Genomic DNA, 12,089 nt, shown 5'->3' with positions numbered 1-12,089 from the left:
GGAAGAAAAATGCAAACAAGAAATAATGGGGCAATAAGGATAAACACTTTAAAAAAGAATAAGGGGGAAAATGTAAAAAATAGAAGAATACTGGCACGAAGTTGATGTTAAAATATATATTGTGTATATATGTGTATTATGTTTTGTTTTGTTTTGTTTGTCGGTTTAAATAATAAAAAATAATAATAAAAAAAAAAAATAATTCAAGGCAGCAAACAAATATAATACTCCTTCCTCCTGTTTTCCCCACAACAGCAACCCTGTGAGGCAAGTTGGGCTGAGAGAAAGTGGCCCAGTCACCCAGCTGGCTTTCATGCTTAAGGTGGAACTAGAACTCATAGTCTCCTGGTTTGTAGGTCAGCAGCTTAACCACTACACCAAACATTACTGTTGAAGTAGTTTTTTTAACTGCAGTTCTGACTCTTCCGGCATCAACTTTTTTGAACCAGGAGTTCTTTTGGTTGGTCTGTCTCAATTATAAAGGAAACAGCCCTGCTGCTGATACCTATGTTGCCCTTATCCCATTTCACTGAGCAATAAGCTATATCACAGCATGTACAGTATTTGGGTTTGGTTTCCTTTGAAAGGAAGCAAAATAAACTTACCTTGAGGAACAGTTTAAATATAGCAGCCAGCCAAGGTCTGCTGCTTCTATATGAGATCTCTAGAGCGGAAACTCCCCAAATGGCTGTTAACTTTGTCCCAGCTACTAGCTTTGTTTCTCTGGTAGCCTCTAAATTGGATTCTTAACCTGAAGTCCATAAATTTCAGTAGTGTTGGAGACTTGGATAGGAAAAAAATTACAATTTTATTTTTACTAACCTGACTAAAATTTAGGTTTCATTCAATAGTGAATGTAGGCTACAAAGCAATTTATGATCTCTAGATTTCAAAACTAATGATTAACTTCAATATATCTATCTAAAATTATTTGAATTAATTTTTAATATTTTGGTATCTGTATTTGAGTACAGTTGTTTCCTTTAAAATAATGGGTTTCACCTGATTCTTAAAGGGGTCTTTGGCACAGAAAGATTAGGAAATTTTCCTCTAAATAAATTATGCTGTTCTTTTTAGTAAATGTTTATCTGGTTTTATGAACACAAAGAGATTTAGTTTTAAAATCTTTTAAACCTAAAACTAAGTTGTCTTAATTACATTTCTGTCTTTCTGCTTTAGGGTCTGAAGTATAGCAGGCGACAGTTCTGGGAGTACACCAAGAAACATGGCAACTCAAGGTATGGATTGGTATAATCAAGTTGATACGAAGTTTAAATTGTGATCAATATTGAAAGTAGCCAATTTTCTTCTCTTAAAAATAGTAAGAAATTAAATGTATGTAAGAAAATAAATCTAAAATTCTGCTAGTTTTAACATAACTTGATTTTAATGTTTAATGTTGAACACAAGAATTATGGTCTCTGTATAGTTGCAGAGATGGTCAGACATTTGCCACAAGTTAAGATTAAGTAGAATTTTAAAGCAACTCATTAAAAAAATTAGTAAAACATAGCTATGTGCTTGAAATGGGAAAAAATTGTCTTGGATCTGAAATATACCATAAAGTTCCACAGGTTATGCCAAATTATTTTAGATAAGCCATGCTTTAGCACACGGGTGTCAAACATGCGACTTCACGTGACGTGTCGCGACATATCGCGACTTTTTCCCCATTGCCGGCAAAGGGGTGGGTGCGGTTTTGGCGTGACGCATCCAGCCCATGGGCCGGCAGTTTGACACCCCTGCTTTAGCAGAACTGAAATCAGGAACTCTGTGTTCCTTATTTTGAACAAAATAATATCTGGATAGGGCAAACAGGGCAAAGGCTGATGTTGATCACTTCCTCTTCCCCTGTACAATTCATAGCACAATGTAGCCCACTAGCCCACTTACCCCATCTTCCCATTGGCTTTGTTTTCTTCCCTTTAGCCATCACCTCAAACATCTTAGTGCAATGTATCCCTCTTCTGTACCCTGAAAGGAAAGTCCATAATTTATCACAAAAGTTGTTTTAAGGTAATGTTACACTTCTGTTAAGCCACAGAAGACCTTTTCCACTAGATCTTAAAAGAAAATTTATATATCTAGCATGCAATATGTGTCTCAATTAAAACTTGAATAAAATTTGCCAAATATTGTCTGTTATCTTAGAAAGCTTCTTTTTAACCGCTCTATTGCCAACAGCTGATTTAATGGAGTTGGATATGGCAATTGAGTCCGATAGAAAAGCAGCTGTCAGTCACTGGCAGCAACAGTCATACCTGGATTCTGGTATCCACTCTGGTGCCACAACAACAGCTCCCTCTCTGAGTGGCAAGGGAACCCCAGAAGAGGAAGATGTTGATACCACCCACGTTCTATACGAATGGGAACAGGGATTCTCTCAGTCTTTCACTCAGGAACAGGTTGCTGGTAAGTAGAATTCTGTGATTGTATTAATCACTCAACTGTATATCAGCTAGATGAAAAAGCGCTTACTCCTATTCCAGATACTGAGGGACAATATGCTATGACCCGAGCACAGAGAGTGCGTGCTGCTATGTTCCCTGAAACATTGGATGAAGGCATGCAAATCCCATCAACACAGTTTGATGCTGCGCATCCAACAAATGTACAACGACTTGCTGAACCTTCCCAGATGTTAAAACATGCTGTGGTTAATTTGATAAACTACCAAGATGATGCAGAGCTTGCAACTCGTGCCATCCCAGAATTGACCAAATTGTTAAATGATGAGGACCAGGTATGTGCATGTTAATTCAGCTTACATTTACTGTGATCTCTAAGAGGCATAAGATTGAGAGTCTCCTGATCACATAAAAATGTGTCTATTCATACCATCTCACTTAATGGTCTCAGTTTTGGATTTTGAAAATGTTGAATTTCAATGCACTCATTAGGTTGTGGTGAACAAGGCATCAATTATGGTCCATCAGTTGTCCAAAAAAGAAGCCTCTCGTCATGCTATCATGCGTTCTCCTCAAATGGTTTCTGCCATTGTGCGTACTATGCAGAATACAGATGATGTAGAAACAGCCCGTTGTACTGCAGGTATACTACATAACCTGTCTCATCATCGTGAAGGCTTGCTGGCAATCTTCAAGTCAGGAGGTATTCCTGCTCTGGTTAAAATGCTTGGGTATGTAAATAATTGATTTGATGTATCTATGTCCCACCTGGTTAGGCAAGAAGGTATGTTGTGGACCTCGTCAGCCAAAGAATTTGACTGGCAGGGTCCAGGAAGAGAGGCTTCTCTGTCATTGTCCCTGCCCTATGGAACTCTCTCTCCCCAGAGGTATGGCAGTCCCCACTCTTCTGGCCTTCTGGAAAGGGGTGAAAACATGGTTTTGCGCCCTTGCTTGGAGCACAGCCATGGGGCTGGTTAGCACCCTGAAAACCCACCCCCACCTTTTAACTAATTTTTAACATCACTTGCGTCTTTTAAAGTTTATATACTTCTTAATATTTTTAATATTTTATTGTACACTGGCCAGAGTCCCTTTGTGTGAGAGATGGGTGGTTCTAAAATGTGATGAATAAAATATGTAGTATTTGTTGGTCTTAGGCAGTATATTTGTTAATTTGAGCTTTTCTTTATAGTTCACCAGTGGATTCTGTACTTTTCTATGCTATTACTACTCTGCACAATCTTCTGTTGCATCAGGAAGGTGCCAAAATGGCTGTCCGTCTAGCTGGAGGTCTACAAAAAATGGTTGCCTTGCTGAACAAGACAAATGTTAAGTTTCTGGCCATTACAACAGATTGTCTTCAGATTCTTGCATATGGTAATCAAGAAAGCAAGGTAATGCTTGAAATATTACTATGCAGTGAACAAATAGTAAGTTGGGAAATTAACCTTAGTGGGACACATGTAAAATGTTAGTAAGCTAACCTCTTTTTCTGCTTTTGCGTATATTATTTGGACTCAGGAATAGTCCTTGAGGGTTGGTAGGTCAGTAATAAAACACATGTTTCACATGCAGATGATCCCAGGTTCATACATACACAGTATTACTAAGTAGGATTAGAAAATCATTGCTCTGAAGGGTTATTGTCATCAGTATTCTCAATATTGGGAGATTGGCCATGGTCTGACTTCATATTATGCTGCCCATCTTGCTGAGGTGACTCTAGGTGGCTTACAATCAATCAATAAAAACACCAGTATAAAACAATAAATAGAGGCATTAAATTAAGGGAGCAAGATGCGCACAGGAAGGAGGTGGGGTCTTATCCAATAACCAGAATGACATGCCTCCTTTGGGGCCCCAGACCAGTTGGCAGAGTCAGGTCTTCAGCCCTTTCAGAAGGCCAAAAAGATGGATGTAGATCTTACCTCGGGGGGGGGGAGGACAGGACCATGATGCTCCAGAGGGCGGGCGCCACGGCAGAAAAGGCTCTTCTCTTGGACCCCGCCAGCTAGAATTCCTTGACCAACAGGGTTTGCACCATGCCCCTTCTGCCGGCACAAGTGGGGTGGACCAATCCCATTGGGGTGAGATGTTTCTTCAGATAACCTGGACCCATGCCATGAAGGGTTTTAAAGGTGATAACTAATACCTTGAATTGGACCTGGAAGAAAACTGTGAACCAGTGCAGCTCGCGGAACAGCGATGTAACATGGGCCACCTTAGGGGTGTCAAGAATTGTCCTTGCAGCTGCGTTCTACACGAGCTGTAGCTTCCAGATACTCTGCAAGGGTAGCCCCATGTAGAGCACCTTGCAGTAGTCCAAGCATGAGATGACTAGCACTTGAGTGACTGAGCACAGAAACTCACAATCCAGGAAAGGATGCAACTGGCACACAACACGAAGTTGTGCAAAGGGTCTCCCAGCCATGATTGCCACCTGCTCTTCGAGCAGGAGTCACAAGTCCAGGAGAACCCCAAGTTGTGCACAGGATATGTCTGGGTCAATGCAACCCCATCCAGAACGAAAGATGTTAAAGTCATGGATACCGAACCTCCACGCACCCAAAGACACTAGGTCTTACCAGGGTTCAGCTGAAGCCTGTTGTCCCCAATCCAGACCCCCACAACTTCCAGACATCACAGGAGGGTAGCGACAGCATCACTTGGGTCTCTTGGGATGGAGATGTAAATTAGAGTATCATCATCAGCATACTGATGGTACCTCATCCTGTGGTGGTGGATGATCTCACTCAGTGGCTTCATGCAGATGTTAAAAAGGAATGGAGAGAGTGCTGAGCCCTGCGGCACACCACAAAGGAGCAGCCATGGACTGGACCTCTCACTCCAAGGAGCCAAACCAGTGCAAAACTGTGCCATACAGCCCCAAATCCCACAGCTGGTCCAAAAGGATACCATGGTTAATGGTATTGAAGGCCACTGAGAGGTCAAGGAGAGCAAGAATGGATGTACCACCCCCATCCTGCTCTTGCTAGAGATAATTGAGAAGTGCTGTTTCTGTCCCATAACCGAGCCTGAAATCTGACTGGAAGGGGTCATCCAGATAATCCATTTCATGCAGGACCCTCTGAAGGTGCCATTTAACCACCTGAGAGACTGGATGGAAATTGTCTAGGCTGGTGGGATCAGGAGATGGTTTTTTGATGAGGGGATGAACCAGGGCTTCCTTAAAGGTCCTGGAAATGTCCCCTCCTGCAGTGAAGAATTTATCACTGTCTGAACCCACCTGGCAGTCAGCATCCTAAAAGCTGTCACCAGCCAGGAGGGACAGGAAATTAATTGACATGTGGTTGCACTATGACAGCATAAAGGACCCTGTCCACTTCATCATGTCTAACAGGCTCAAACTGTTCCCAGATAACTAGGTAAGACCTTTCCCTAGGCATCTCTAATGGACCTGCACAATGCATGGGCTCTAACTGGGAACAAAGCCGAGCGACTTTGTTCATCAGGTGATCTGCAAATTCCTCTGCATGGCCCTGAAGGTTGAGCTTGAACAGAGCCATCAAGTGATACTCTGCAAACACAAGAGCAGAGAAATAACGGTGTTTTGCCGCTCTTACCGCCATGAGGTAGGCTTTAATAGCGGACCTAAGTCGTGTTCAGTCAGATTCATCCCCCATTTTCCTGCACCGGCTCTCTCAGTGTGTCTGCCCTTTTCAGAACCCATAGCTCCTCCATGAACCATGGGGAGTGTCGGGAGCGATGGGTCAAGAGAGGCCACACAGGCATGAGCCTGTCCAATGCCTCGGCCACCCTTAGATTCTAGGATGTAACCAGAGCTTCAGCAGGACCGTGCAGCAAAGTCCCCAGTTCTCTCTGGAACCCATATGGGTCCGTCAGTCACAGGGGGCAGACCGCTCTAATGGGCCCAGCCTACCTGTGGAAGGGGGGAATAGAATAGAATAACATAGTTGGAAGGGACCTTGGAGGTCTTCTACTCCAACCCCCTGCTCAGGCAGGAAACCCTATACCATTTCAGACAAATGGTTGTCCAATCTCTTCTTAAAAACTTCCACTGTTGGAGCATCCACAACTTCTGGAGGCAAGTTGTTCCACTGATTAATTATTCTAACTGTCAGGAAATTTCTTCTTAGTTCTAGGTTTCTTCTCTCCTTGATTAGTTTTCATCCATTGCTTCTTGTCCTGCCCTCAGGTGCATTGGAGAATAGGTTGACTCCCTCTTCTTTGTGGTGACCCCTTAGATATTGGAACACTGCTATTATGTCACCCCTAGTCCTTCTTCTCATTAAACCAGACATACCCAATTCCAGCAACCGTTCTTTATATGTTTTAGACTCTAGTCCCCTGATCATTTTTGTTGCTCTTCTCTGCACTCTTTCTAGAGTCTCAACATCTTTTTTATATTGTGGTGACCAAAACTGGATGCAGTATTCCAAGTGTGGCCTTACCAAGGCATTGTAAAGTGGTATTAACACTTCACGTGATCTTGATTCTATCCCTCTGTTAATGCAGCTTAGAACTTTGTTGACTTTTTTGGCAGCTGCAGCACACTGCTGGCTCATATTTGAGTGATTGTCCACCAGGACTCCAAGATCCCTCTCACAGTTACTACTATTGAGCGAGGTACCACCTATACTGTACCTGTGCATTTGTTTTTTCTTGCCTAAAGAAAAGGGAGACATAAGAGAATCTCGAGGACACCAGGGCGTGATCTGACCATGACAGTGGGATAATGATAGATCCCCCACCAGATCACGTTGCCATTACTCTGACATGAAGATCATATCCAGTGTGTGTCGGGCCAGAGATGATCTGGGATAGGCCCATGGCAGCCATGAACTCCCAGGCTGCTTCCAAGGCCAAAGCCAGTTATGGCAGATTGAAGTCCCCCTGTACCATAGGCCTGGGAAACTCCACTGTCAACCCTTAGATGGTCTCCTTATATACCACTCTTCTGACATTCCAGGAGAAAATGTGGTTTTCTACTTTCATATGTACAAATGAGCCGACAGCATGACACAATAGTGTCAGACTGAAGAGATTACAATTACATCTTTAAAAACTATCCCGATTAGCCTATTGTCAATATAATTAGTAAATACTTTTTTGTTTGGCAGCTAATTATTTTGGCAAGTGGTGGACCCCAGGCTCTAGTAAACATAATGAGGACTTATACCTATGAGAAATTATTGTGGACCACAAGTAGAGTGCTGAAAGTGCTATCAGTCTGCTCTAGTAACAAACCAGCAATTGTTGAAGCTGGTAAGTGCTTCATTTTTCATGGAATTAGGACTGCTTCTGTTTTGCATTCAGGCCAAAATTACTTAAATTTCCTTGGGGAGGGGCAGGTAATAAAATGAACATCTATATAAGTTGTTCTAAACTGGGTGGAATGCATCAATAACAAGAGGTATTATTTTTGACAAAAGTGTTGAAAGCTAAGTAAACCAAAAACTATTGATAGCAAAAGTGGAAATGTTAGCAATGGCTGTTAACATGTTTATAATAGGTTTTTGGTGCTACTATTGCAGTTTTTGTTTTTAACGTTTTTAGCAATTTTGATATGCCCAAACACTTGGGCTTTTGGATAGATTAGGTCCCATAATACATCACTCTATTTATTTATCTCATAACTACTGTGTACCATGGTCCCGTTAATGGCCTTGGCACTTTGTCAACCATGGAATTGGTTACAGTTAGAAGTACATGTCTTATGTTGGGGATTTATTGCATGTATACATAGGGAATTGTGAATCAAAATAGATCTGAGACTTAGAATTGCTGTACACGATTCCCTGTGTATTGTATAGCTGGTATACTTTAGTTTCATTATACAGTGAGGGAAAAAATTATTTGATCTCCTGCTGATTTTGTACGTTTGCCCACTGACAAAGAAATGATCAGCCAATACTGTAATTTTAATAGTAGGTTTATTTTAACAGTGAGAGACAGACTAACAGCCAAAAAATCCAGAAAAACGCATTTCAAAAAAGTTAAAATAAACCTACCATTAAAATTATAGACTGATCATTTCTTTGTCAGTGGGCAAACGTACAAAATCACAGGGGATCAAATACTTTTTTCCCTCACTGTAGCTACTTGAAACCAGTCTACAGGGATGTAAATAAATGTCCTTGCAGTTATAAGCACATTGTTTTCTCCATAATGAGAGATAAAGATAAATGATAGTAAATCCTAACTGATCTTTAGGTGGAATGCAAGCTTTGGGACTCCATCTTACAGATCCGAGCCAACGTCTTGTTCAGAATTGTCTCTGGACTCTAAGAAATCTCTCAGATGCTGCAACTAAGCAGGTAAGGAGTGAGAACTTGAAAAATTATTAATATTCCACTATAAACTGGTCTCTGTTAGAAAATTATTTTTATTATATTGAGTTGATACTGATACGGTTAACCTAATATTGCTCAAAACTGAAATGAGGAATTTTTAAAAAAAATCATTTGAAATAGTGGATAGGTCATAGGGGGACAACTTGAAGGTAGAATTTAGACAGAATGCTAAGTCAGGTTTTTCATTATAATCTTAGGTCTTATGTTGTTTCCTGACTGTGTGTTAATTAACATGCAAATCAGAGTTCCCCAACTTTTCTGGCTTTGTGGACTGGCAGGGGGAGAGGGGATGGTTCTGCATGAGTTGCTGGCAAGTGTGCACATGTGTGCACAGCTCCATTTACATGAGCATCAGGCACGTGCACCCGCCGCTCGTACAAATGGAGCACGCACACATGCATTCACTCTCTGCTCGCATAAGTGGGGATGCATGCGCACGCGCCCACCGCTTCCACAGCCCGGTTTCGAACAGCTCATGGCACAGTAGTGGGCCACGCCTGGGGGTTGGGGACCCCTGATGCACATGATAATTTTATTAATTTGATTTAAATTGCAAGAAACACAAATGCTTGGGCATGAATAAGGAATATTTTTGGGTTCAAGCCACATGGTTACAACATATCATCAGAACTATACCCACATTGTACCATTGAGACTAGTGTATAAAGATGCTAAATTAATATAGGGTACCTTGTGGTAACTACTGAATATTTAGTAATTTATGGTCCACTGCTCACACAGTATCTTTTTTTCTTAAGTGAAAAGCATTATAAATCAGCTGATAAATTTGGAGTGAATAGGATCATGAGAAACAAACATCAATTTCTAATTCTTTGATCACTTTATTATTTAGAATGTATATGCCCTTATGAAAGCAAGTTCCATAAGAGGTGCGGTGGCTCAGTGGCTTAATGATGCTGGAGATGGTCTCTGCTCCAGCGGTTCAAGTTCTAGCACTGTGTGTTGGGTTGAGCTCCCATCACTCACCTCAGCTTCTGTCCACCTAACAGTTCGAAAGCATGTTCTATGCAAGTAGATAAATACAGGTAGTCCTTGAGTTACGACTGTAATGGAGCCTGCCCATGCCACTTGTAACTTGAAAACTCATGGGAGTAAATCTCGTACCTCGAACGAGATCATTCCCTTGCTCATTAAGACTCACGTGGCTTGTTAAGTGAACATGAGGTATCTCAGGGTGGGGAAGGCCATGGAGGGCCTAGTGATGGAACAGGCCCCCAAGGCCTCCCTGACCCATTAAGATACCTCATGCTTCCCCCTCCCTTCCTGCCATGCCAGACTCACCTTGAAAAGATCCATCTCCTCTCTGCCGCGGTTCCTGCTGCCGCCCAGATCTGAGGCTGGGGGACGCTTCTGTGGCCCTCGGATGGCCCTATCAGGGTACCAGTGGCCTTCTCCAGGCCTCTGCCGCCTGGATCTGAGGCCGGGGGACGCTTCTGCTGCCCTCCTGCAGCCCAATTTGGGCGCCGGAGGCCTCCAGGCCACTGCTGCCCGGAAATGCCACCAGACCGCCATGGAAGCATCCCCTGGCCTCAGATCCAGGCAGCAGCGGCCTGGAGAAGGCCTCCATCACCCTAATTGGGCCACCGGAGGACCACGGAAGCATCCCTCGGCCTCAGATTAGGGCAGCAGCGACCTGGAAAAGCCCTCCGGCACCTAGAAGCATCCCCCAGCCTCAGATCCAGGCGGCAGCAGGAACCGCGGCAGAAAGGAGACAGATCTTTTCAAGGTGAGTCTGGCACGGCAGGAAGGGAGGGAGGGTGAAGCATGAGGTATTTTAATGAGTCAGGGAGGCCTTGTGGGCCTGTTCCATCACTAGGCCCTCCATGGCCTTCCCCACCCTGAGATACCTCATGTTCACTTAACGAGCTGCATGAGTCTTAACGGGCAAGGGAGTGATCTAGTTCGAGGTACAAGATTCACTCCCATGAGTTTTCAAGTTACGAGTGCCATGGGCAGGCTCCATTACAGTCGTAACTCAAGGACTACCTGTATTTATCTACTCGCATAGAACATGCTTTCGAACTGTTAGGTGGACAGAAGCTGAGGTGAGTGATGGGAGCTCACCCCGACACGCAGTGCTAGAATTCAAACCGCTGGAGCAGAGACCATCTCCAGCATCATCCTGTTGCCTCTGCTCACTTGGATATAAAAAAATGCTTTTGATGAGCTGTGCTGTTTATGCTGAGCCTGCCTACCCTATTTCCACTAGATGTAGAAACACTGTTTATCTGTGTCTGTCCTTCCTGGAAAAAACTCCTATCTTGTTGATAAAGCCCACAAGTAAGGGTGTCTTAACCAAAATCCCCAATGCAATACAAATGGATCTGGGGGTGAGGTGAATATGGTATTTCAGGGTTATTAATTGCTATTGATAATAGCGTATAGTCTCACAGAAATGCTGATGTTAAATACACCTCTTCTTACAGGAAGGCATGGAAGGTCTTTTGGGAACACTTGTGCAGCTTTTGGTATCAGATGATATCAATGTTGTCACCTGTGCTGCTGGCATCCTTTCTAATCTTACTTGCAATAATTACAAGAATAAAATGATGGTGTGCCAAGTTGGTGGAATTGAGGCTCTTGTGCGCACAGTTCTCCGTGCTGGTGACAGGGAAGACATTACTGAGCCAGCTATTTGTGCCCTCCGCCACCTCACCAGTCGGCATCAAGAAGCTGAAATGGCCCAAAATGCAGTGCGTCTTCATTATGGTCTGCCAGTGGTGGTTAAACTCTTGCATCCACCATCCCACTGGCCTCTTATAAAGGTGAGGTGATTAGGTAACGACATTACCACTATAGTCTTGGGTTTCAGAGAGAGTATGAAGTGAACAAAATCTAGCTGACCTCTAAGAAATCTATTACAAGGATGCAATGAATTAAAAATATTTTCAAAGGCTTGAGTTGTAAAGCTAAATTCCAGAGTATTTTGCAGCATGTCATTACCTTTTCTAATTTGCAGGCTACTGTTGGCTTGATCCGCAATCTTGCTCTCTGTCCAGCAAATCATGCTCCTTTGCGTGAACAAGGTGCAATACCAAGACTAGTGCAACTGCTAGTTAGAGCACATCAAGATACCCAACGACGTACTTCAATGGGTGGTACACAGCAGCAGTTTGTGGTATGTAGTTCTTTTTTTTTTTTTTTTCAACAAAAATTTTTATTGGTTTTATTTTACATGGTGGCAAGGCCATCAATTAATCAAAACAAAATCATATTTGTACAATTCAAATTATTTCAATATAATTAACTCAGTTATACATATAACTAATCTATTATTATTTTAATATATCCTACTTCCCCTTAGGTCAATACTAGTAACTCTATT

General features: G+C 42.6%; 1 protein-coding gene across 2 annotated transcripts in view; it reads left to right on the top strand.

Moving 5' to 3' along the window:
• Nucleotides 1–340: 340 nt before the first annotated feature.
• Nucleotides 341–12,089, top strand: part of LOC107294550 (catenin beta-1-like) — a 19,349-nt gene continuing 7,600 nt past the window's right edge. For both annotated transcript variants that reach the window (XM_015823786.1, XM_015823785.1), the window contains exons 1-10: nucleotides 341–356; nucleotides 1,180–1,238; nucleotides 2,185–2,412; nucleotides 2,490–2,743; nucleotides 2,901–3,139; nucleotides 3,601–3,802; nucleotides 7,511–7,655; nucleotides 8,604–8,707; nucleotides 11,191–11,529; nucleotides 11,724–11,882. In XM_015823786.1, coding sequence (XP_015679272.1) covers nucleotides 1,226–1,238; nucleotides 2,185–2,412; nucleotides 2,490–2,743; nucleotides 2,901–3,139; nucleotides 3,601–3,802; nucleotides 7,511–7,655; nucleotides 8,604–8,707; nucleotides 11,191–11,529; nucleotides 11,724–11,882 — 1,683 coding nt within the window. In that variant the 5' untranslated portion in view covers nucleotides 341–356; nucleotides 1,180–1,225. The remainder of the gene's footprint in view (nucleotides 357–1,179; nucleotides 1,239–2,184; nucleotides 2,413–2,489; nucleotides 2,744–2,900; nucleotides 3,140–3,600; nucleotides 3,803–7,510; nucleotides 7,656–8,603; nucleotides 8,708–11,190; nucleotides 11,530–11,723; nucleotides 11,883–12,089) is intronic.

Source organism: Protobothrops mucrosquamatus, unplaced genomic scaffold (genome assembly GCF_001527695.2).
Source record: "Protobothrops mucrosquamatus isolate PMUCROS unplaced genomic scaffold, P.Mucros_1.0 scaffold1988, whole genome shotgun sequence".
Taxonomy (NCBI): domain Eukaryota; kingdom Metazoa; phylum Chordata; class Lepidosauria; order Squamata; family Viperidae; genus Protobothrops; species Protobothrops mucrosquamatus.
The sequence above is the reverse complement of the archived record's forward strand: the minus strand, read 5'-3'. Positions and strand labels throughout refer to the sequence as shown.